This window comes from Lepus europaeus, chromosome 19 (assembly GCF_033115175.1).
Source record: "Lepus europaeus isolate LE1 chromosome 19, mLepTim1.pri, whole genome shotgun sequence".
NCBI lineage: Eukaryota > Metazoa > Chordata > Mammalia > Lagomorpha > Leporidae > Lepus > Lepus europaeus.
This window is the reverse complement of record NC_084845.1, coordinates 15,534,280-15,557,795: the sequence shown is the minus strand read 5'-3', so window position 1 is coordinate 15,557,795 and position 23,516 is coordinate 15,534,280. Positions and strand designations below refer to the sequence as shown.

Here is a 23,516-nt window from a genome sequence, read left to right as displayed (position 1 = left end):
GGTGCAGGGCTGGGTCTCTGCTGACACGGGAGACACACTCTGCTGGCACGTCCTGCTGGCTCCCCGGGGACCGGCACAGAGGGCCCGACCATGTAAATGGGACTTAAATTTAACTCTATGTAAATGCGACTGTGAAAAAGCTAACATGGTGGCAGGCAAGCCAGCATGAGGGGGAGAGGGAGAGAAGCGGGGGGGGGGGGGGGCAAGGGGCATAAATGGGTGACCCCTGGGCTGCCCGCAGATGGCAGAGAGCTTTTACCTAACAGCATAATAGACTTGAAAAAAGATTTATTTTATTTATTTGAAAGTAAGAGTGACAAAGAGAGGACACACACACACACACACACACACACGGGGCCCGGGGGAGGGGAAGGAGAGAGAGATTTTTCTATCTGCTGATTCACTCCCCAGATGGCCGCAGTGCTGAGGCTGGGTCAAGCTGAAGCCAGGAGTCTGAAGCTACATCCTGGTCTCCCGCGTGCGGAGCAGGGCCCCACGCACCTGGGCCATCCTCAGCAGCTTTCCCAGGTGCCCGGGCAGGCAGCTGGGGCTTGCTCCAACTGGTGCTCTGATGCAGGACGCCGGGGTAGCAGACGGCAGCTTACCCCGTTGTAGCACAACGCCCAGCAGGGATTCAACCCCGGGAACCCCGGCTGTTGGACCCTCACTGTTTTCCACTGGGGCCTGCTTTAGCAGGGAGCTGTCAGGAGCTGGAGCTGAGTGTTGGACCCAGGAACTCTGATGGGACATGGATCTCTTATGCTTGCCCCTCTACATTTCCTTTAATTCCCTGTTTTCAATGAACTTGTAAAGTCCACGAGTGTGTTTCCCACAAGCCCCTGGCTCATTTTCTCCTGAGACTTCCCAGCTCCCTCTCCACGCTCTCCTGGACATACCACGTTCTTGGTTTTAGAATGCATTTTCCCCTGGTTCTTCCAGCTGGGGTCTGACCGCGTCTCTCCCTTGTGTAAGATCTTTCATCAGTAGCCCCAGAGAGAGCTGCACGATACCCAGTGACTGGCATGCAGGTGCCCGGCCGTCTGGTGCCGCTCAAGGTGTGAGAGCTGGCCAAGACGTATAGAAAACCCACAGAAGGTGAACGGATGGATGGTGGGGGCGGGGGGTGGGGAGGGAGGAGGGAGAGGTTCAGCAAGCCCAGACCAAGGCTCCGTGAGCATCCAGTGTCGCACATGCCTGTAAGACAGCCGGATGCGATCCTCCGGGGCTCGGGGAAGAGGCGCCGGGGCCCAGGGGCTGAGAGCAAGCAGCCTGCCGGCTCAAAGACAAACTCTTCCCTGCCCAGGGCGCCCCCGGCCTGCAGCGCCATGCAGCCTCGCAGCCCCTGGCTCCTGCTCCTGGGTAAGGACTGCAACCAAGGCTGGCCCTGGGCTCTGGGGCGTCGGGGGCCCTGCAGCAGGAGGAAATGTGGGGCAGGGCGGGGCGGGCGTGGGTGGAGACTCTCAGAGGTACACCAGGGCACTTCAGAAAGTTTGTGGAAAATGCAATTGAAAGATAAGTTTGTTTGGTGACAAAAGATAATTGAAATCCATGCCTAGTAGGGGGTCTTCAAAAAGTTCATGGAAAATTTACATGATGACAAAACTAGGCATGGGTTTTCAATTTCCAAAAGATTTCGTTTTTTCTTTTTTTTTTTTTAAAAAGGCTTTATTTATTTGTTTGAAAGTCAGAGTTTCAGAGAGAGAGAGAGAGATCATCTGCTGTTTCACTCCCCAGTTGGCTGCAATGGCCGGAGCTGGTCAGACCAAAGCCAGGAGCCAGAAGCTTCTTCTGGGTCTCTCACACAGGTGCAGGGGCCCAAGCACTTGGGCCATCCTCTACTGCTTTTCCCAGGTCATTAGCAGGGAGCTGAATCAGAAGTAGAGCAGCCGGGACACGAACCGGTGGGCGTATGTGATGCCAATATTGCAGGCAGTGGCTTTTCCTGCTATGCCACAACACTGGCCCCAATTTATTTATTTAAAAAGAGAGTCACACACACACACACACAGAAAGAGAGAGAGAGAGAGAGAAATCTTTAATTTGCTGGTTCACTTTGCAAATGGCTGCGTTGGCCAGGGCTAGGCCAGGACAAAACCAGGAGCCAGGAACTCCATTCATGTCCTTCACATGGACCATCGTCCTCTGCTTTTCCAGGCGCCTTAGCAAAGACCTAGCAGCGCAGCCAGGTGCTCCGGATAGAAGCTGCCGGTGCCACAGGCCCAACCTGCTGTGCCACAACGTTAGTTCCTTCTTTTTTTTTTTTTTTTTTTTTTTTTTTTTTTTTTTTTTTGCACCAAAGTAAACTTACCTTTTTGTTCTGTTTTTCCACCTACCTTTTGAAGTCCCCTCGTACACACGCTTCTCCCTGGGGCCTTGCTGTCTGTGTCTGTCCCTGTCTCCCTCTGACGTCAGAAGGGGCTCCTCATTCCTTGGAGAGCTGTCCGCCCCCGAGTCCCCCTGGATAATGCTTTCTGATCACTGCGCTAAATTACAGTGTGCGTGGCTTCCTCCAACCCCACTGACTGGCGGTTTGCGCACCCGAAAACCCTCTACGCCTGGGAAGGAGCCTGTGTCTGGATCCCATGCTCCTACACCATCCCAAAACAGAACACGTGGCTGGGGAACTTCACCCTCTACCACAACCCCGAGTATGACAACGTCACCAAGAGCTACAGGGGGACGGTCCTGTATCACCACACGCAGACGGAGGAGCTGCAGGTTCACCAGGGAAGGGTAAAGTTCCTGGGAGACAAACAGAGAAACTGCACCCTGAGCATCCGACCGGTGCACGTGACAGACAGCGGGCAGCTGGGGTTCAGGATGACGTCCGGTACCGACAAGTGGATGGAGGAGATGAGCCTCAATGTGTCTGGTGAGGCCTCGAGGAGGGGCGAGGGGGGGGCGGGAGACGCCTCGGGCCTGGGCAGGGGCACAGGCCACGCTGCCTGCGGAGGTGACAGGCGTCCTGCCTGTCCCTTAGCCCCTCCCGCCCTCGGATCCAGGGTGCAGGTGGCCAGACCTTACGATCTTTTAGGAGAACATGGAAATCTGGATTCTTAAAAAAATTATTTATTTATTTTAAAAGCAAAGTGAGAGAGAGAGAGAGAGAGAGCGAGCAAGCGAGCGCAATCTTCTGTCCACTGGTTTACTCCCCAAATGACTGCCACAGCTGAGGCTGGTCCAGGCTGAGGCCAGGGTCCTGGAGCTCCCTCTCAGTCTCCCATGTGGGTGGCAGGGGCCCAAGCAAGGACTTGACACTCAGATATGGTTTTTTTTTTTTTTTTTGTGGGTGATTCTAAGCAGCCCCAGGTTTGGGGGTGAGACACGTTGCTTCTGACCCTATAATCTCCAGCATGGTCCAGCTTAGGGGCCCTGAGCCTGGCCGCACACAGGCCCACCCCACTCCAGAAATGCTGTGCCGGGAGGTATCCTGTGTTGAAGCCATTAAGCAAAGCTACCAAAAACACGATGAGCTAAGCTGATGGAGCTCACATAAGGGTGGCGGGAGGAAGGATCTTTCCAGAATCGACTTAGAGAGCAAACATCGGGAGGTGAGAATGAGACAAGTGAGACATCTTCCAGAGAGAGCGCTTTGGGATTCAGAGCAGGGCGAGCAGGCCCAGGGAGAGGGGCGTGGACTGGCCAGGGAGGCCCCCGGGAGCACTCTGGGCCACACGCTGGGGCTCAGCGGCCCCCGCCTCCAGCAGGTGTCTGCTCTTTTACAGATCAGCCCCTTTCACCTCACATCCAGCCCCCTCCAGAACTCCGCGAGTCCCGCCAAGTCACTCTGACCTGCTCGCTGAATTTCTCCTGCCCCGAGGACCCGATGGAGCTGCGGTGGTCCCTGGAGGGCACCGTGGCCTCCTCCACCATCCTCTCCACCGCGTCAGTCCTCACCCAGAGCCAGCTCACATTTGAGCCGCAGTGGACTCACCACGGGCAGAACCTCACCTGCCGGCTCTGGAACTCCACAGCAGGACGGGCGCTCTCCGAGAAGACGGTGCAGCTGGACGTGAAGCGTGAGTGACCCCCGGGCTCCCTGGGGAAGGACCCAGCTGGGCTGGCCCGGGCGGAGCTGCGGTCCCCTTTCCAGTAGCCTCCTTGTCGGGTTGGGTGTTTCAGTGAACAGTTTGACTCGGGCCTCTGCTTTGCCCTGAGGAAGACAATCGATTCATTCTTAGGCCAAGGCACATTTTGGGGGACTTCATGGAGAATTTTCATACCATTATTTTGCGCCTCATTCATTCATTCATTCATTCAATAAATATCTACTGCTAACCTACAGGTACTGCCGGGCCTTATCATGAGAGCTGCCAGTTAGGGAGAGAGAAGGGAGACATACAGCAGTGAACAAAGTTCCTGACCCCATGGAGCTGGCACTGCAGTGGGGGAGAGACGAGAAATGGGGGCGGGGGCTGGGGCGGAGTGGCTTGGACCATTGCCAACATCCCGTACAGGCTCCAGTTCAAGTCCCAGCTGCTCCACTTCCCATCCAGCTTCCTGCTAATGCTCCTGGGAATGCAGCAGAGGATGGCCCAGGTCCTTGGGCCCCTGCACCCTCATGGGAGACCCGGAAGAAGCTCCTGGCTCCTGGCTTTGCAGCCATTTAGAGAGTGAACCAGTGGATGGAAGATCTCTCTCTATCTCTCTATTTCTCTCTCTCCCTGTAACTCTGCCTTCCAAATTAAAAAAATATATAAATCTTTAAAAAAGAAAGCAACAAGAAATAAATTTTATAAAATTATTTTTATTTATTTGGGAGAGAGAGCATTCCCTACTGCTAGTTCACTCCCCAAATGCCCACAACAACAATGGATGGGTCAAAGCCGGGAGCCAATAACTCAATGCAAGTTTCCTACATGGGTGACAGGGGCCCGAGAACTTGAACCACTGTCTGCTACCTCCCAAGGTGCACCTCAGCCACGGCCAAGACTCGAGCCTCAGTACTCCATGATGGGATGTGGCTCTTTGAAGGGTGTCTTACTCTCTGTGCCCAATGCCTGCCCCAAGAAGCAATTAGCAAAAAGTCAGGGAAGGGAGCGACGACGCATGTATTAGAAATGAGAAAGCAGAGTTAGGGTGGGGGTGAGGGGTGGAGACCTCCCTGAGAACTTGACCTTAGTGGGGAAGGCAGCAAGGCAGGCGGTGACCTAGGGAGAAGGCAGAACAAGTACAGAGGCCTTGAGGGGGAACGTGGGGTGCCCAAGACAGAGCCAGGGGGCCAGAGAGGCTGGCCATTGCTGCTGGGGGCCAAGGGTCGGAGAGGGAGAGGAACCTGAGACCACTGGGCAGTGGGCCAGGTTTTTAGATTTTATTCCCAGTGTGGAGTCCCTGGGATGTGTCCCAGCAGGGAGCAGCAAGCCCTGTTCGGGGGGGTTAGGAAGCCTGCTGGCTGCCCCGCTGAGACCGCAGGGGCAGGGGGAAAGGGGAAGCAGGGAGGCGAGTGAGGAGGCTGTGACAGTCGCTGGAGCGAACAGCCCAGCCCTCCCTTGCGCAAAAGGGCGGCCGTGCACCTGCAGCCCCCCCTCCCCCGGGAGAATGACCCCTTCCCCACTGCCCCTCTGCCCCCTGCAGACGTCCCGAAGTTGAAGATCATCGAGGTCAGTCCCAGTGAAGCCACTGTCCTGGAGGGGGCATCTGTGACCATGGTGTGCCAGGTCACCAGCAGCAACCCAGACTACCAGGCTATATCCTGGCTCAAGGATGGGGCTCCGCTGAGTGCGCAGACGGCGCTCACGCTGACTCTGCCCAAGGTGACCAAGGAGATGAGCGGCAAGTACTGCTGCCAGGCCTCCAATGAGCTGGGCCCAGGAAAGTCGGAAGAAGTGACCCTCAATGTGTTGTGTGAGCCTCTTTGGAGCTGGGGCGAGGGCAGGCAGGAGGTTGGTGCGGGTGGTTGGGGGGCCAGGGGAGTGGGGGCGGGGCTCTGGAGAGGTGGGCGGTGCTTGCAGGGGTCAGAGGGCTCTCCTCACCTCCCCCCACCCACCTCTGCCCCTTCTTCCAGATGCACCGGAACCTTCCAGGGTCCAGATCCGCCCTTTGCCAGCTAGGGAGGGAAGACTAGTAGAGTTGAGTTGTATCTCACGGGCCAATCCTCCGCCCACCAATTACACCTGGTTTCACAATGCGAGAGAGCTGGTGGGAAGCACAGAAGAGAAATTGCAGATCCCAAGCGCCCTCCTCTCGCACGCTGGGAAGTATTCCTGCGTGGCAGAGAATAGCCTGGGGCCAGGGCAGATTGGCCCGGACGCTGAGCTGGACATTCAGTGTGAGTAGCCGCAGGGCCTCCGGCTCTAGGGAGAAAAGGGGAAGTAGGGGGACAGGAGAAGGCAGTTGGGGTGCAGGGATTCGAGGAGGAGCCAGCAGCAGCCGGGGTATCTCATAAGCCCTGGTGTTGTTCACAGCTGTTCGAGTGACTTCAAAAAATTCACAGAAAAGTAGGATTCAAAGATACATTTCTTTGGAAATCCATGCACAGTTTCATTTCATTTTTTTCGCAAATTTTTCACGTACTTGCACACTCCCAGAACTTAGCAACAAGGCCTGGCTTGTGGCGGGTCCTCAGTAGATGTTTGTTGAATGAATGAACTGCAAGGGGCAGGAGCTCTGTCAAGGTTGAGCCCAGAAGGGGTTCTGGAAGTTTCTAGAAGAGCTGGGGCAAAGGTCCCATCAGTCTGCAGCGTCAGGGCCTCTTTTGCACAGTGCATCTTTTTTTTTTTTTTTAAGATTTATTTTATTTATCTGAAAGACAGAGAGAGAGAGAGGTCTTCCATCTGCTGGTTTGCTCCCCAAATGGCTGCAACAGCCAGGTCTGGGCCAGGCCAAAGCCAGGAGCCTAGAACTCCAACTGGGTCTACCATGCGGGTGCAGGAGCACTTGGGCCATCTTCTGCTGCTTTCCCAGGCGCATCAGCAGGGAGCCGGATCGGAAGTGGAGCAGCCGGGATTCAAACTGGTGCCCATGTGGGATGCTGGCACTGCAGGCCAAGGTTTTAACCCGCTGTGCCACAGCGCCGACCCCATCACAGTGAATCTTGTCACTGAGTTGACCACAGGACAAAGAGACTCGGCAGGCTCGGTCATTGGCGGCTGAGCTGTCACATGGGCAGATGGGTTGGCCCAGCGTCTGGGTGTCTAAACAGCCGGGTGGGCGGTGACAGCGGCAGTGTTGACTGTTGGCTTCACGCCTTGCTCCTCACAACCATTCCGCAAGCTCAGGACCCCGTGTGACAGATGAGTGAACTGAGGTCCCACAGCCTGTGCCCATGCAGCTCTCCATGGTAGGGTCGGGCAGTCAGGCCGTGGCACTGGGCTCCCACCTGCTGTATGGTCCTGCCTCAAACTATGGCCTGGAAAAGAGCCCAGGGCAGAGTTCTCGTCCCCACAAGAGCTAAACGGACACACGAGGCTTCCCAGGCTTCGTTCAGGGCCTGTGTGACTTCAGGGGGACAGGTGGGGGTTGGGGGGTGGGGGGAAGCAGGCAGGAAAGGGCTGTGGCCAAGTTGGCCGGTCTTTGCCCACCTCTCTGGTTTGCTCCCAGATCCGCCCAAGGAAGTGACCACAGTGATTCAAAACCCCACACCCATCCGCGAAGGAGACAGCGTGACTCTCTCCTGCATCTACAACTCCAGCAACCCCACGGTTTCCCATTACGATTGGAAGCCCCTAGGACCTTGGGAGGAGCCATCGCCTGGGGTACTGAACATTCACAGTGTGGCCTGGAACGCCGAGCCCGTCGCCTGTGCCGCCTGTAACACCTGGTGCTCCTGGGCTCCTTCGGTCAACCTGGATGTACAGTGTGAGTGACCGGGCAGGGGTCCCTGGCTGGTGGCCCAGGCAGGATATGGGGAGTGAAGGGAGGAGGGCCAGAGTCCATGACGCAGTTGAGAGGGGAGAACCCGGCCTCCGGGCTGTGGGCAGGGGGCTGCAGGGGGCAGCAGGAGGGAGAGGCAGCTGGGGGGTCAGCCTGAGGCCCTCGCCCTGCAGATGCCCCCAGAGGTGTGAAGATCTGGCGATCGGTGCAGTCCGAGGTTCCCGCTGGCCGCCGCGTCACCCTCCGGTGCAACTTCTCGGGAAGCCGCCCTACCGAAGTGCGCTTCTCTTGGAAGAAAAACGGGAGCCCTCTGCAGGCAGGGCAAGAGCTGAGCTTTGATTCCATCACCCCCGAAGACGCCGGCAACTACAGCTGCTCGGTCAACAACTCCGTCGGCCAGCGTTCGTCTGAGCCCTGGACGCTGCGAGTGCTGTGTGAGTGGCTGGAGCCGGAGGCCTAGGGCAGGGAGCAGCAGGTGCCTGGCTGCCTGTGTTCTCACCTGCCTGTTCCCTTCCAGATGCGCCGCGCAGGCTGCAGGTGTCCATGGTCCCAGGGGACGCGGTGATGGAGGGGAGCAAGGTGGCCTTGACCTGTGAGAGCGACGCCAACCCTCCCGTGTCCCAGTACGCTTGGTTTGACTGGAACAACCAAAACTTGCAGCACTGGGACAAGACGCTGAAGCTCGAGCCCACCACGGTGGAACACTCGGGCGCCTACCGCTGCCGGGGCAGCAACTGGCTGGGCATGGGCGAGTCACCCCCCAGCACCCTCACCGTCTACTGTAAGACCCCTGCCCTCCCCCAGGCTCCCTGCTGCCCCTGGCTGCTGGAACCCCAGGCCGTGCCCTGGGAGCACCTGGCCCCTGCTCTCCCGCCTCCTCCCCTGTCCTGTGGTCCAGCCCAGCCTGCCCACACCGCCTTCTCCAGAGCTCTTGGCTGCCACTGCTATCCCGCGGCACCCTTCATGCCTCTCTCTTTCTCTCCCTACTGCTCCTGTCCCTGGGGTCCCTTGCAGGAGGCCCCCACTTCACAGACACCTCACACTCCTCCTGGGTCCTCTGTCTCTCACTGTCTCTCAATCTCACCCTTGACTGGCTCCTTGCTTTTATCTTTGGTAGTGAGTGTGTGTGTGTGTGTGTGTTTTAAGATTTTATTTGTTTATTTGAAAAGGCAGAGTTACAGAGAGGCAGAGGCAGAGAGAGAGAGGTCTTCCATCCACTGGTGCACTCTCTAAATGGCTGCAAAGGCCAGAGTTGTGCCGATCCAAAGCCAGGAGCCTCCTCCAGGTCTCCCACATGGGTACAGGGGCCCAAGCACTTGGGCCGTCTTCTACTGCTTTCCCAGGCCACAGCAGAGAGCTGGATGGGAAGAGGAGCAGCCTGGACTAGAACTGGCACCCATGTGGAATGCAAGCCAAGACTCTAACTCACTGCACCACAGCGCTGGCCCCTTTAGTTTTTAGGTTTTTTTTGTTTTTGTTTTTAAAAGATAATACAAGTGCATGGTGAAAGAAAAAAAACTAAGAAAATCAGATTTAGTAAGGGTAGAAAGTGGAAAGACAGACGCCTGTCACTCTGGATCCCTGAGAGCTCCGCTCACTTCTAGGGGATGCCCCTCCACACCCTGCTGTGCGCAGGGGCAGAGGCACTCCGTGGGCACTCCGCGCATGGGCGGTGTGCACGAGCTACCCTGGTCCCTTCCATCTTTCCTTTTTGCAAATGCAGTAAGGCTCCTGTTTTGCCTTGGGCTTTGCCCCTTGCAGTAATGATGCCGCTTGGAGACTGCTGTATCCGTGCAGGCACAGGATGTCTAAAGCGTATGGAGACAAACAGAAAACACATCATTTATTTATTGCACCTCTGCAGAGGAGCGATTGCAGTCATGGCTTTGAATTTAGTGTTTGTTTTTTTAAAAGGTTTATTTATTTATTTATTTTGAAAGTCTCAGAGTTACAGAGAGAGAGGGAGAGACTGAGAGACAGAGAGGGATCTTCCATCCGTTGATTCACTTCCCCAGATCGCAACAATGGCCAGGGCTGGGCCAGACCAAAGCCAGGAGCCAGGAGCTTCTTCCGGGTCACCCACATGGGTGCAGGGGCTCAGGCTCTTGGGCCATCTTCTGCTGCTTTCCCCAGGTGCATTAGCAGGGAGTTGGATCAGAACTGGAGCAGCTGATACTCGAACCAGCATCCATATGGCATGCCGGTGTCATAGGCAGCAGCGTAACCACTATGCCACAATGCCAGTGCCAGTAGCTTTACATTTAGAAGTTCATTCCCCACAAAGCTGGAGTCCAAAGCGGATTGTGTGACTGTGTTATCCAGCAATGTAACTGATGATGTGTAAAACCGATGCATGCGGGTCTCCACGTTGGAGACAGCCGGAGCCCACCTCTCGTGCCAAGGGCTACACTGGGTCCTCCTGTTTGGAGCTGTACATCTCATTACCCAGAGCTGAGGTGCTCAGTCTCTCTTTGTGGACATGGCTACAAGGGCAGGTGCACTGCTAATGCCGATGGTGCGGCCACATGCCCCAGAGAGTCGCCCCCACTGATGAGGGTGGCAGTCCCCACGTGTGGTGTGTCCCAGGGCTCCTCCGTCTTCTTCTACATGGAGCTCCGGTGGGCAGGGGCCGGCTTCCTGCTTTCTCTGCCTCGCTCTCTTGCACACGGAGAAGTCAGCAGGCAGGACGGCTGAGGCTGGCGGCTGAGGGGAGTCAGCCCGGCCCGCTGAATGATGAGCCTGCTCCTCTCCCCACCAGACAGTCCAGAGACCATCGGCAGGCGCGCGGCCGTGGGAATCGGGTCCTGCCTAGCTCTCCTCGTCCTGGCCATCTGGGTGGTCAAACTTCGGCAAAAGTGAGCACCCTCCCCGCCCCCCCCCCCGCCAACCATCCACCTCCTTCCCGGTCCCTTGGCGGATGTTGGCCCAGTTCTCCATCCTGAAGCCCCCAGCCTGCTGAGACCCCTGGGTCCTGATCCCCGTCCCTCCCCTCACTTAGCTGGAAGAGGATTCGGAGCCAGCAGGGGCTTCAGGACAATTTCAGCGGTCAGAGCTTCTTTGTCAGGAATCCAAAGGTAGGATGGCAGAGAGAGGCCGCAGGCAGGGCGGGCCTGCAAGTCAGGTGAAGGGGAGTGGGGCGGGGTGCCGTGCCCAGGGGGCGGGGCCTGGTGCCCAGGGGGCGGGGCCCGCGCAGCAGGCACAAGGGTCGGAGCCCAGACCCTGTCTCTCTCCTAGGTCAGAAGAGCCCCCCTCTCCAATGGTCCCCACTCCCTGGGGTGCTACAACCCGGTGATGGAGCACGGCATTAGCTACGCCACCTTGCGCTTCCCCGAGATGGACACGCCTAGCACAGGGTACTGAGGGTACCGGGGGTGGTGGGGTGGGAGGAAAAGGGGGCGTCCCACCTTCCCTCTTGGCGGTGGGCCAGGTTCGGGTTCTTGTCTCCCACACAAGGAGGAGACCCAGGGAAAGGCCGGCGTAGAAACACGATTTATTTGCATGCAAAGCCAAAGTAGGCACTCAAGAATGCGCTGCCTTTAAGAAGGGTCAGGGCCTCCCCTTTATATAATCTAGAGGCATGGGAGGGTGGGGCTCATTGACTATTCATAGAGGGGCGGGGTTTCATGTAGAGTTTGAGTGCTGCCCACTTCCTTGCCTTTTCTTGGAAATCTTCCAAAGCATCCTGGCTCAGGTGCTGTTGCAGGGCCCTCAGACGGAGAAGCCTGGCACTGAGGCTTCTGCAGGAAGTGGCATTTATTTATGCTGCCATAGGGCCCAGCGGACTCCTAGCCAAAAAATTTGAGTGTAGGCCGGCACCGCGGCTCACTAGGCTAATCCTCCACCTGCAGCGCCGGCACCCCAGGTTCTAGTCCCGGTTGGGGTGCCGGATTCTGTCCTGGTTGCTCCTCTTCCAGTCCAGCTCTCTGCTGTGGCCCGGGAAGGCAGTGGAGGATGGCCCAAGTGCTTGGGCCCTGCACCCGCATGGGAGACCAGGAGGAAGCACCTGGCTCCTGGTTTCAGATCGGCGCAGCGCCGGCTGTAGCGGCCACTTGGGAGGTGAACCAACGGAAGGAAGATCTTTCTCTCTGTCTCTCTCTCTCTCTCACTGTCTAACTCTGCCTGTCAAAAAAACCAAAAAACCAAAAAACAAAAAACATGAGCCCAGAGCAAAGCGGGAATTGCCTTACATACAACCTTAGTTGCTTTGACTCCCTTACATGGTTACATGCGTTCCGATTGGGTGTTTTAAGGCTATAGGGTTGCTCTCAGGTAGCTATATGGTTGCTCAAGCCTGCACAGTCGCTGGCTAGGCCATGTTGCCCTGCGTTGTCCTGGGAGGGTCCCCTTAACCTTCCCTTTTGAAAGCCCCTGCGTCAGCGTAGCCGTGGTCATTTTATTATAAGGAGAGTATCATGAGCTAAATGTCATGGCAGGGATGCGGCCATGTTGGTTATTTTTGGCCAGCGCCGGTTCCTAGCTGCGGTCTCACAGAAGCTGTGGTTCTCCGTTGCATGCAAAGGCGGGGGGCTCGGGCGGTGCAGGGGGGCACCGGGGAGCGGGGGCTGGGGTGCTGCCAGGGATCTGGGGGCAGGAGAAGGAGAGAAAGCTCATGGGAATGGTTCACTCTGGTCATGCACCTGCTGTCCCTCTCAGAGACGCAGGGACAGCGGAGGTGCAGAGGCTGCCCCTAAGCAGCGAGGACACAGTCACTTATTCGGTGGTGCAGAAGCGCCGAGTGGTAAGCGACAGGGCGGGGGCGGTGGAGGGGTGGGTCTGGCTGCAGCCGTGAGGCCCGGAGGGGAAGCGCTTAGGCAAATGTCAGCGGGGGCCAGGAGTGGGCGTGGGTGTCAAGAGCTGATGTCTCAGGCCGTTTCCTGTTACTGTAACCGAATACCCGAGATGGCATCCTTCGTAACGGAGAGAGGTTCACGGGGTGTCCGAGGCTGATGGCCACATCGGCTGAGACCCTCCTTGCTGGACTGGAGCGGGCTGAGCAGGGCTTGGCTTCTTGTCCAAGCTCCTTCCCCCAACATCCCAATAGCCTGCTCATGCATTCATTCCCGGGGAGCCCCCAAGGCCCAGTCAGCTCCCAAACTTTCCACCTCCAAAGGCGGTTTACACTGAATCTGGGACTCTGTTTCCAGCTCATGGAGTTTGGGGATGTGAGCGAAACCTTGGCTGTGGTTCGGGCAGACGGGTGGTCGGGGCCAGGGCAGGTGCCTCGAGCAGCCAAACTCTGCGTAAGAAGACTCCCTGGGCGGAGTCGAGGAGAGAAGGGGAGGGGAACGCTGGCGCGGGAGCTGACACGCAGACCAGGCTCACTGCCACGTGGCTCTTTTAGGCTGACTACGAGAACGTGACTCCGGATTTGCCAGAAGACGAGGGGATCCATTACTCAGAGCTGGTTCAGTTTGGGACTGGGGTGCGACCACAGACCCAGGAAGAAGTGGAATACGTGACCCTCAAGCAATGACACTGGACCAGTTGTGGTGGAGGCGCCCGGGGTGGCAGGTGCCGTGGACGTCCCAGAGCTCCCCCCCACCATGGACACTCAGCTGCTAAGTCACATGGCCTCCTCCCAACACATGCACGCGTGCTAGTGAACATACATGCATGCACACATGTTCACGCACACACTTGTACACATGATCACACACATTCTCATGGCACACACGTGTGCACGTACACATATAATGCTCACGCATACACACGCTAGTGCTTACACACACATGCTGGTACACAGACATGCGTACACACGCACGCACACACACACAGTGACTGCAGGGAGCATTGTGCCTGGCCAGAGCTGGTTTTCCTTCTCAGCACGGCTAACCCAGGCCCTCACCTGCTCCTTTCCCACTCCCCTTCCCTCCCAGAAGCTCACCTGGGTTGTCCAACTGCACTGCCATCTGCCACCGTCCATCACCTCCCCTCGTCTCTCCCCAGACGGCTGTGTCCCTGCTGGGCTCAGCTTGTCACTGGTTTTCCTGTCCCCTTCTCCTGCTCCTGGCTCTGATGACCCTACTCACTCGTGTCACGCCCAACTTTTGCCACTGGGTTTTTGGCCTGGGAGAGGACTGAATGAGGTGGAAAGAGGCCCCGTGCGAGCTGGCTTCTCCTCTCGACGCCTGTCTGCGAGCAGGCTGGGCGTTCCGGCAGAGGACCCGCTGCAGCAGCCGCCGTGTGCAGGGCTCTGGCGTCTGAGCGGCCACACTGGTGTGAGCACGCCTGGGACAGACAGCTGTTCAATAAAGCCAGTGCAGGCTCCACTTCTGCGGTGTGAGAGCGCGGACCAGGGGCGGGGAAGGCACCGCAGGGCTCAGGGAGAAGGAAAGGGAGTCTGCAGGATCAGGGGCTGGACTGTGGTGCTGCCGTTTAAGCCACCACTTGCAATGCCTGTATTCTATACCAAGTCCTGCCTCGACTTCCAACCCGGCTTCCCTCCATTGAGCGCCCTGGAAGGGAGCAGATGATGGCTCAAGGACACAAGTCCCTGCCACCCACGTGGGAGACCCAGATAGAATTTCTGGCTTCTGGCTCCAGCCTAGCCCAGCCCTGGGTGTATGGGCATTTGGGAATTGAACCAGCAGACGGGAGATCTATTTCTCTCTCTCTCTCTCTCTCTCTCTCTCTCTCTCTGCCTTTCAAATAAATAAAATAAACATTTTTAAAAAGTCAGCAGACCGGGAGCCGGCGCTGTGTCATAGCAGGTAAAGCTGCCGCCTGCAGTGCCAGCATCCCATATGGGCACCAGTTCGAGTCCCAGTTGCTCCACTTCTGATCCAGCTCTCTGTTATGGCCTGGGAAAGCAGTGGAAGATGGCCCAAGTCCTTGGGCCCCTGCACCCACATGGGAGACCTGGAAGAAGCTCCTGGCTCCTGGCTTCGGATCGGCGCTGCTGCAGCTGTTGCAGCCATCTGGGGAGTGAACCAGTGGATAGAAGACCTTTCCTTCTCTCTCTCTGCCTCTGCCTCTCTCTAGCTCTGCCTTTCAAATAAATAAATAAATAAATAAATACATCTTTTTTTTTTTTAAAAAAAAAAAGGTAGCAGACAGGAGAGTCCAGTGCTTGTAGGAGATTGCACTGGCCTTGCACTTTTCAGGAGTTTGTTTCTGGTTTATTTATTTGAGAGGGAGAGGGAGAGATAGGGGCTGACGCTTTCTCTCACTCTCACTTTTGCTCTGGTTCTCTCTCTCTCTCTCTCTCTCTCTCTCTCTCTTTCTCTCTCTCATCCTCTCCCTCTCCCTCTCTCTCCCTCTCCCTTCCTCTCTGCTTTTATTTGCATTTCTTGAAAACCATGGATAAAAGGGAAACTGGGTCACTATTCCCAGCCTGCTCCAAGTGAACCAGCCAGGTCTCACACCCCACAGCAGCCTTGGGAAGCCTCTCAGTTTGTGCCCCGTTCGTTGTTGTCAGCCCCGCCCGATGTGTTCACTGACTCAGATCCAGTTCTGAGCTCCCGGCCACCCCCACCCTTCTCAGATCTGGTCTCCAGCGCCTCGCCCGCTTCTGCCAGGAGGCAGGAGCTCCTCCGTGGAGGAGAGGGACACGCAGCCAACCAATCCCAGGGCTGGGAGCACACAATCCCGGCACCTGGAGGTATCCCCGACGTGCCACCTTCCCTTCCTCCCCTCCCCTCTCGCCTCTGCTCACTGCCAGCATGGTGGTTCCTGGAACTATGGCAGAGGGAGGCACTGGCTTCCCCAGCAACCCACTCGGTCCCCAGTTGGATTTCGTGGGCCCACCATCAACTTTCCCAGAAGAAGGTAAAACTTCGAGAGCTTGGAGTTTGGGTATTCAAAGGAAGGTCTGGTGTCACTCAACCACTCATTCATTCATTCAGCAAACATATACGGGGCACTTGAACGCATCCACCACAGGGTCAGCAGTTCTGGATGGAACAAGGTGGGGTGCCAATCTTGGGCATGTCTGGTCTAGGCTAGGGACCCAAAGGTTTTGGCTGTGTTGTCCCCTCGAGGGAGCTGAAGGCAGCCCCAGGGCTTAGGAGGCCTGGATCAGGTTCCCTAGCAACCGTCGGGTGCCTCCCTTGCCGTCCCTGAGCCCAGCTGCTGACATAAACCCCTCTTCATGACCCAGTGACCACGAGCTGCGACTGTCAACAGGCGCTGCTGAGGCGTGAAGAGCAGGTGGCCAGGCCAGGGACTCCAGAACACGGGCAGCCCCCCGCCCAGCCCCAGACCTCCCCGTGCTCCCAGGGCCTGGGCTGCCTGAGCACCCGCCATGCAACCTGCAGTGAGTGGGCAGAGCGGCCCGGCTGGTGGCACCACACAGAGGGGCTGACAGACAGATGTGTGCAGCCATGGATGCTCTGAACAGTCCCAGGGCAAGAGGAACACAGAGGTAGAGGAGGGGCTGGGGGCGGGGTCAGGTAGGCCAGCTAAGACGGTCGCTGCGTAGAGACCCCGAGGGTAGGATGCTGCAAAGGGACCTCCGAGAGCTCATGGGGTTACGACGCCCACGTTCCACATCAGAGCCCCTGGCTCGACGCTCGGCTCCAGCTCCCAGACCCTGGCAGGGTCCCTGCTGCCCACATGGGAGACCCCGGATGGAGTTCCCAGCTGCCTTGCTGCGGGCCTGGCCATTGTGGGCATTTGGAGAGAGAACCAGCAGGTGGGAGCTCTCTTCCTTGGCCTCTCAAGAGAACGAATGCTTTGTAAACTCACAGGAAAGAGTGGAATGGACAGGCAGACTACTTGGATGCCAACAGCCGTGAAGTCCATGCAGCTTTTTCATAACAGGTGTTGTTAGCCAGAGGCAGCAGCGAGATAGACAGACGGAGACAGACAGACGCACGCAGACCCGGGGACAGGGAAAGCAGAGGACTTTTTCCCATTTCTTTTTCCTCTGTCCAGACAGACAGATGGGCACACAGGGAAAGCTCCGATCGGCGGGCTCAGTCCCCCAAACACAGACACCTGCACCTGCCAGGACTCACCCCAGGTCTCCAAGGGGGTGGCAGTCATGGGAGCCCTCACCTGGTGCCTCCTAGGGTCTGTGTTACTCTGGTATCTAACCACTAGGCTACATGCTCATCTCCAGGGCCTTTTTTTTTTTTTTTAAGATTTATTTTATGTATTTGAAAGAGTTACAGAGAGAGAGAGAGAGAGAGAGAGAGAGAGAGAGAGGTCTTCCATCCCCTTCTTCACTCCCCAAATTGAGCTGATCTGAAATCAGGAGCCAGGAATTTCTTCCTGGTCCCCCACGTGAGTGCAGGGGCCCAAGGACTTCAGCCATTCTCTGCTGCTTTCCCAGGCCATAGCAGGAAGCTGGATCAGAAGTGGAGCAGCCGGAATTCAAACTGGTGCCCATATGGGATGCCGCCACTGCAAGCTGGGGCTTTCACCCTCTGGGGCCTTTTTAAATCTTGCCTAAGAGAGCTTCCTGGATGCACAGGGGACCCCACAAGGAGGTGAAAGAGCTGTTGGTCCCCAGGGGCTGAGAGAAGAAAGTTAAGCTGCCACTGAGAGGGATCCCCTGTGCCCCAGTGAGTGCCACCTGTGACCTCACCCAGGCACCCCAGGGAGGAGTGCACTGGGACGTCCATACAGTCCAGTGCACACACAGCAGAGACCACTACATGCTCACTCCAGCACCAGCCACGAGGGTGCTTGCATGTCCCTGGCCTGCCTCCTCCTTCCCGCCCTCATTGGTCATAACCCCAGAGGAGGGGGATGGAGGACCCCGTCTCCCTGACGATGCATGCTGCTCCTGGGAGCAGAGGGAGGTCCTGGTCCCACAGCGGAGAGAGTTAGCCGCGAGGGAGTCCAGGCTCAGGGGAAAGAGGAGTGGGGCTGGGCACAGGCAGACAGCCGAGCCCCGGCTGTGCCCCTTCGTGCCAGCCAACCGCTCCCCGGAAACCCCGCCTCCTCCCCTTGGCCCTCCCCAGTGGCCCCATCGCCATCTCAGACCCTCGCTTCCTGCCGTCTGGCTTCAGCTCCAGCTGGGACGCCCCATTAGCTGCTCACCCAAGCTGCCAGTGCCGGGGCTAATGGCCCTGCCTCCCTGCCTCCCCGCCCTCCCCACCCTTCCGGCAATGTCCTCCTGCAGCCCAGCGGGTACACTCTGAGCCTCAGAGACATCTGGCCGCGCCTCCAGGTGAGTCCCTCCATCTGTGGCTCCTGTTGTCACCAACGGTTGTGCCCCAGAGCCCCGCTCCTCTGGCCAGGTGCCCCCCAGGGCCCACTAAGGTCACCCCCATGACCCTGATTGGGCTGCCCCCCTCTGCCCATCCCTCCATCTCGCCCAGAGCCTGGCTTCCCTTTTCCTCGGTGGGGGTTGTCACCAGATCTCCTGCCTCCAGCCTGGACAGCCACGGAGAGGCAGGGTGGGGAAGGGGGGCAGCCCCTCCTCTTGCCAGGGCACGGGGGGAAGGCAGTGAACTCAGGACTCCCACCCCTCCCCCAGGAAAGCACGCGCTGCCGGGCCGGTCCTGAGATCTCTCCCGCCCTTCTCTCCCCAGCCTCCTCGCTTCTGTCGGGATCGGATCCTACCCTCGTCGCCCTGTTGCACCCTGAAACTGCTCTTGTGTAAACCGTGATATGGTGGCCCAGGGGCCGAGGATCAAGGCCTAGACGTGCTCGCTCCCCACCCAGGCTCCCTGCTCCCCCAACCTCCGCGCCCCCAGCCGCCCCACTGGCCGCCATCCGAGGGACCGAGGGACCAGCGCCGCCCAGCCACGAGCGGAGGACACAGCGCATCGCGCCCAGCAGGTGCCGTGGAGGCGGCAGCCAGGGCCCATGCAGCTGCCCCCCCAGCTCTCCTTCGCCCTCTACGTGGTGGCCTTTGCGCTCGGCTTCCCACTCAACATCCTGGCCATCCGTGGCGCTGCGTCTCAGGCCCGCCGCCGCCTCACCCCGAGCCTGGTCTATGCCCTCCATCTGGGCTGCTCGGACCTCCTGCTGGCCGTCTCCCTGCCTCTGAAGGCCATGGAGGCCCTGGCCTCAGGGGCCTGGCCGCTGCCCGCCGCCATCTGCCCGGCCTTCGCCCTGCTCCACTTCTCCCCGCTCTATGCCGGCGGCAGCTTCCTGGCGGCGCTGAGTGTGGGCCGCTACCTGGGCGCCGCCTTCCCCTTGGGCTACCAAGCCTTTCGCAGGCCACGCTACTCCTGGGGCGTGTGTGCGGCCATCTGGGCCCTCGTCCTCTGCCACCTGGGGCTGGTCTTCTGCCTGGAGGCGCCCGGAGGCTGGCTGGACAACAGCACCAGCTCCCTGGGCATCAACACCCCGGTCAACGGCTCCCCCGTGTGCATGGAAGCCTGGGACCCAGCGGCGGCCGGCCCCGCCCGCCTCAGCCTCTCTCTCCTGCTCTTCTTTCTACCCTTGGCCATCACAGCCTTCTGCTACGTGGGCTGCCTCCGGGCACTGGCCCACTCGGGCCTGAGCCACAGACGGAAGCTGAGAGCGGCCTGGGTGGCCGGCGGGGCCCTGCTCACGCTGTTGCTCTGCTTGGGACCCTACAACGCCTCCAACGTGGCTGGCTTCCTGCGGCCAGACATGGGAAGCCACTGGCGGAAGCTGGGGCTCATCACAGGGGCCTGGAGTGTGGTCCTCAACCCGCTGGTGACCGGCTACCTGGGAGGGGGTCCCGGCCGGGGAACAGTGTGTCTGGCGCGAGCGCAAGGAGGAACATTGCAGAAGTAGCAGCCCCTGCTGGGGGTGGGAGAGCCTGGTTGCTTTTCCTGCCCCCGCTGGGAGCTGGCCCCCGGAAGCTGCAGGGCGGCCTCGCCCAGAGCCGGTCCCCCGAGCCACTGGAGAGGACGCTGACCCAGCAGGGAGAGAAGATGGCAGGCCAGGAGCTGGGTGGCAGGAGCGAGGTAAGCTCACCTCTGCTGGGGCCGGAGCAGAGGCCCGGTTCCCGAGGGAAGGGGGTGGGAGGGGGCTGCCACGAGGGAGGTGCCGCGTCCCTGGAGAGGCCCTTTGAGAAGCCGCAGCAGGCATGATGAGGACTCTGCTATACCATCTTGACGTCACTAGGGGGCAGCACGAGAGCTGTGAACAGGAAGTTGGTGGGAAAGGTTTCCTTGGGGGAGGGAACAAGGTAGACAGAGTTGCACCAATCCAGGAGGCGGGTCTCCAGCAGGTGTCACCCGCACACACCCTCTGGCTTAGCCAGGGACTGCTGACAGGTGCACAGGTGGCCACCCGAGGGTGCCACGCCGGGAGAGCAAACCCTCCCAATTCCAGCCTGCGCTTTGCCCAGCAAGCCGGGTTCTGCCTTGCCACCGCCCGACGCGGACAAGACACCGCCATGGTGAAACAGCACGGAAGGGGATGCCTGGCTCTCGTTCACACAGGGCCCAGCGGGAGGCAGCACAGTCCCGGGGCCAGGTGGACCATCACCTTCACTCTGCGTGGGGAAGGAGCTCGCTGAGGCCATGGCAAGGAGCCGGTGGGAGCAGCACTGGATCCGTCCCCACCGTCTGGAACATGGGCAACACCATCATGCAAAGGTCAAGGGTGGCGCTCAAACCCGTGGGAGGGACAGCGGAGAGACAGGCACCTGTCCGTCTGCGGTGAGGAGCCACGGTGGAGGAACCGGAGTCAGGAGGGTGAGCCCGGGAACGCAGGAGCAGAGCACTGGGGAGCTGCGTGGTGGGCGGTCATGAGCCCGTTTATACCAGTCATCTCTTCTTAGTGTCTCGAAGGGCAAGGGGCTTCGTTTTATTGGATGCTACGACTCCTGCACCTTGAAGGGAGACTGGCACATAGTAGGTGCTCAGGAAATCTGGTTGGATGAATGAATGCTCATTAAGAGCCCCCCCAAAAAGGTTTATTACCCTTGCTTTGTAAGTGTGGGGACAGGTCGGCCAAAGAAGCTGAATGACTTTGTGTGGAAGCCAGCAAGCTCCGGACCTGGGCAGGGGTCACCCCTGAGAAGTTCAGTAACAGCAGCCATGCTGCCGCCGGTCCCAGTGCTGGGGCAGCTCTGTCTTCCCACCGCTCCCGAGCACCTGCCGGCGGCTGGGCCACCGTTGTACCCCGGGTACCTGGGCCTCCTTCTACTTAGGCCAGAAGCCAGGTCCTCCCAAGAGCCCACGAAGGCCTGCGTGTTCTGCCCCCACCCTCCTCTCCACCCCATGAGCCCCAAACCTTCCACCACATCCCCCCGCACCTCTGCACCTGCCGTTCCCTCTGCCTGGAACGGTTTCTCCGGGGGCTCTTTGCCTCTTTAGTGTTAATATCTTCAGTTTGCTGTTTATTTATTTAGAGAGACACAGGGACACAGAGAGTGACTGCCCGTCTGTGGAAGTCCCACTCCCCAAAGGCCCACACGGCAGGGTTTGAGCCAAGGCTGATGCTGGGAGCTGGGCGTTCCATCCGGGCCTCCCCCACAGTTGGCTGGAACCAGGTTACTTGAGCCATCACAGGGTCTCCTAAGCTCTCCCAAGGTGTGCATTGGCAGGAACCTGGAGCTGGGTGTCAAACCCAGGTACTCCAACATGGGGTGCAATGTCCCAATTGGCAGCTTAGGCACCAGGACAAACACCTGCCGTGATTATTCATACTCGTCTCATTGTAACTACCTGCAACACCTCGGAGAGAAGCCCAGAGCAGCACCCGGGGCTCCAGCAGCCAGCATCTCAGTGCTCACTGCCTCAGGCTAGGCTCTGTGCCAGCGCCTGACGCGCGTTGGCATTCTCACCTCTGAGATGGGTTCTGGAACCGTCCCTGTTTGTAGATGAGAAAGCAGGACACAGAGTAGTGAGTAGAAAGCTAGGAAGAGACCACGCTAGCTGGGAACCCAGGCCCCTGGCTCCGGAGCCCAGCCCTCCATCACCACCTCACGCCTCCTGCAAGGCCAACGCACAAGAAATGGACCAGATCCAAGGGGAGGACAGGGCAGGCGGAGCCGAGGCCGGTTTGGACCTGCCTCGGACACCCTGGCTGCAGCTGCCCGAGGAGGCAGACGCGCAGTCCTGGAATTTGCTCCTCTTTGCATACTGGCGCAGCCCTGGTAACAGAGCTCAAGGCATCTTTTGTGCCATTGATCCATAGCGGGTGACGTCACAGGCCCGGCCAGGTTTTTAGCGTTTGTGCCAGATAACCCTGGCTGCCCGCGCTCGCTCCAGCGGAGGAGACGGCCAGCTCTCGGGCTCTCAGATCCGCAGGTGAGCAAGGCGTGGGGCGGAGGGAGGGGTTTGGTGCGAAGGAGCACCCTGCTGCTTTTTGCGCTGGTGGAAGGGGCAGGAGTCTGGGCCTGGTCAGGCAGACAGGCAGGTGACCCCACTGGGGTGTGGACCCGCAGAGGGTGGGGGTGGCAGCTGATAGGGCAGATGCTCCAGGGGCTATGCCCCAGGAGAGCAGCGCCCGTGTCTCTCTCTCACCAGCGGCCATGTCCTTCTTTCCCGGCAATCACTGGCTGTTCTTCTCCGTACACCTGTTCGCCTTCCTCGTGGGGCTCCCGCTCAACCTGCTGGCCCTGGTGATCTTTGTGGGCAAGCTGCGGCGCCAGCCGGTGGCCGTGGACCTGCTCCTGCTCAACCTGACGCTCTCCGACCTGCTCCTACTGCTCTTCCTGCCCTTCCGCATGGTGGAGGCGGCCAGCGGCATGCGCTGGCCCCTGCCCTTCATCCTCTGCCCCCTCTCGGGCTTCCTCTTCTTCACCACCATCTATCTCACCTCCCTCTTGCTGACCGCCGTGAGCGTCGAGCGCTTCCTGAGCGTGGCCTACCCGCTGTGGTACAGGACGCGGCCCCGGCTGGGCCAGGCCGCTCTGGTCAGTGGGCTCTGCTGGTTCCTGGCCGCGGCGCACTGCAGCGTGGTCTACATCACCGAGTACTCTGGGAACGCCTCGCGCAGCCAGGGCACCAACGGCACCTGCTACCTGGAATTCCGGGAGGACCAGCTGGCCATCCTCCTGCCTGTGCGCCTGGAGATGGCTGTGGTCCTCTTTGGGGTGCCCCTGCTCATCACCAGCTACTGCTACAGCCGCCTGGTATGGCTCCTCTGCCGGGGAGCCAGCCGGCGCCGGCGCCGGCGGGTGGCGGGGCTCGTGGCTGCCACGCTGCTCAACTTCCTCGTCTGCTTTGGGCCCTACAACGTGTCCCATCTCGTGGGCTACGTGCGGGGCGAGAGCCCGCCGTGGAGGAGCTACGTGCTACTGCTCAGCACCCTGAACTCCTGCGTCGACCCGCTCGTGTACTACTTCTCATCGTCTCGCTTCCAGGCCGACTTCCAGCAGCTGCTGAGGAGGCTGGCGGGGGGCTGGAGCCCTCGCAGGCAGAAGTGCACCGTGGAACTCAAGGTCCAGGCTGCAGGGGGTGGGCAGGTGCAGGACTGTCCATCATAGCCGGTGGGCGGGGCAGGGGGCTCCAGGAAGTCTGTGGGTGCGGGCCCAGAAGTCTGGGCTGCAACTAGGTCCTCTGGGGGCAGGCCAGGTGCAGTGTGGGGTTCATGCCCCAGGGCAGTCCCTGGCTCAAGGGGAGGCAGGACTTTGGCATGGCAGGTGGGGGTGGGGGGCAGAGCAGGCACCCAGCCTTTCTGAGGGTGTGCTTGCTGAAGGCCAGCGCCCACTCACCTCTCCCCCAGTGGCTATGGGAGAAGCCACCACGGGGAGCGATGGCTTGGAGAACCATAAGCCCCCCTAACGCAGCAGGCTAGGTGAGGGAGGCAGTCAGAGCAGGACTCAGGGCAGGACAGAGCTGCTGGAGTGTGGGGGAAGCTGCCCCTCCCCACGCGGGCAG

The 23,516-nt window shown here is 59.2% G+C and overlaps 3 protein-coding genes across 3 annotated transcripts; all 3 read left to right on the top strand.

Annotated features, from left to right (window-relative positions):
• The first annotated feature begins 1,190 nt into the window (after positions 1-1,190).
• Positions 1,191-13,285, top strand: CD22 (CD22 molecule). Its single transcript, XM_062176000.1, has 13 exons — positions 1,191-1,359; positions 2,495-2,872; positions 3,726-4,019; positions 5,575-5,844; positions 6,005-6,268; positions 7,540-7,797; positions 7,986-8,246; positions 8,330-8,593; positions 10,571-10,667; positions 10,811-10,886; positions 11,047-11,165; positions 12,466-12,550; positions 13,154-13,285. The coding sequence occupies exons 1-13, from the start codon at positions 1,191-1,193 to the stop codon at positions 13,283-13,285; spliced, it is 2,667 nt and encodes an 888-aa protein (XP_062031984.1).
• Positions 13,286-18,570: 5,285 nt separating this feature from the next.
• Positions 18,571-19,473, top strand: FFAR1 (free fatty acid receptor 1). Its single transcript, XM_062177914.1, has one exon. It carries the CDS (start codon positions 18,571-18,573, stop codon positions 19,471-19,473), a length of 903 nt encoding a protein of 300 aa, XP_062033898.1.
• Positions 19,474-22,165: 2,692 nt separating this feature from the next.
• Positions 22,166-23,122, top strand: FFAR3 (free fatty acid receptor 3). The gene has a single exon (XM_062175999.1). It carries the CDS (start codon positions 22,166-22,168, stop codon positions 23,120-23,122), a length of 957 nt encoding a protein of 318 aa, XP_062031983.1.
• Positions 23,123-23,516: the final 394 nt, after the last annotated feature.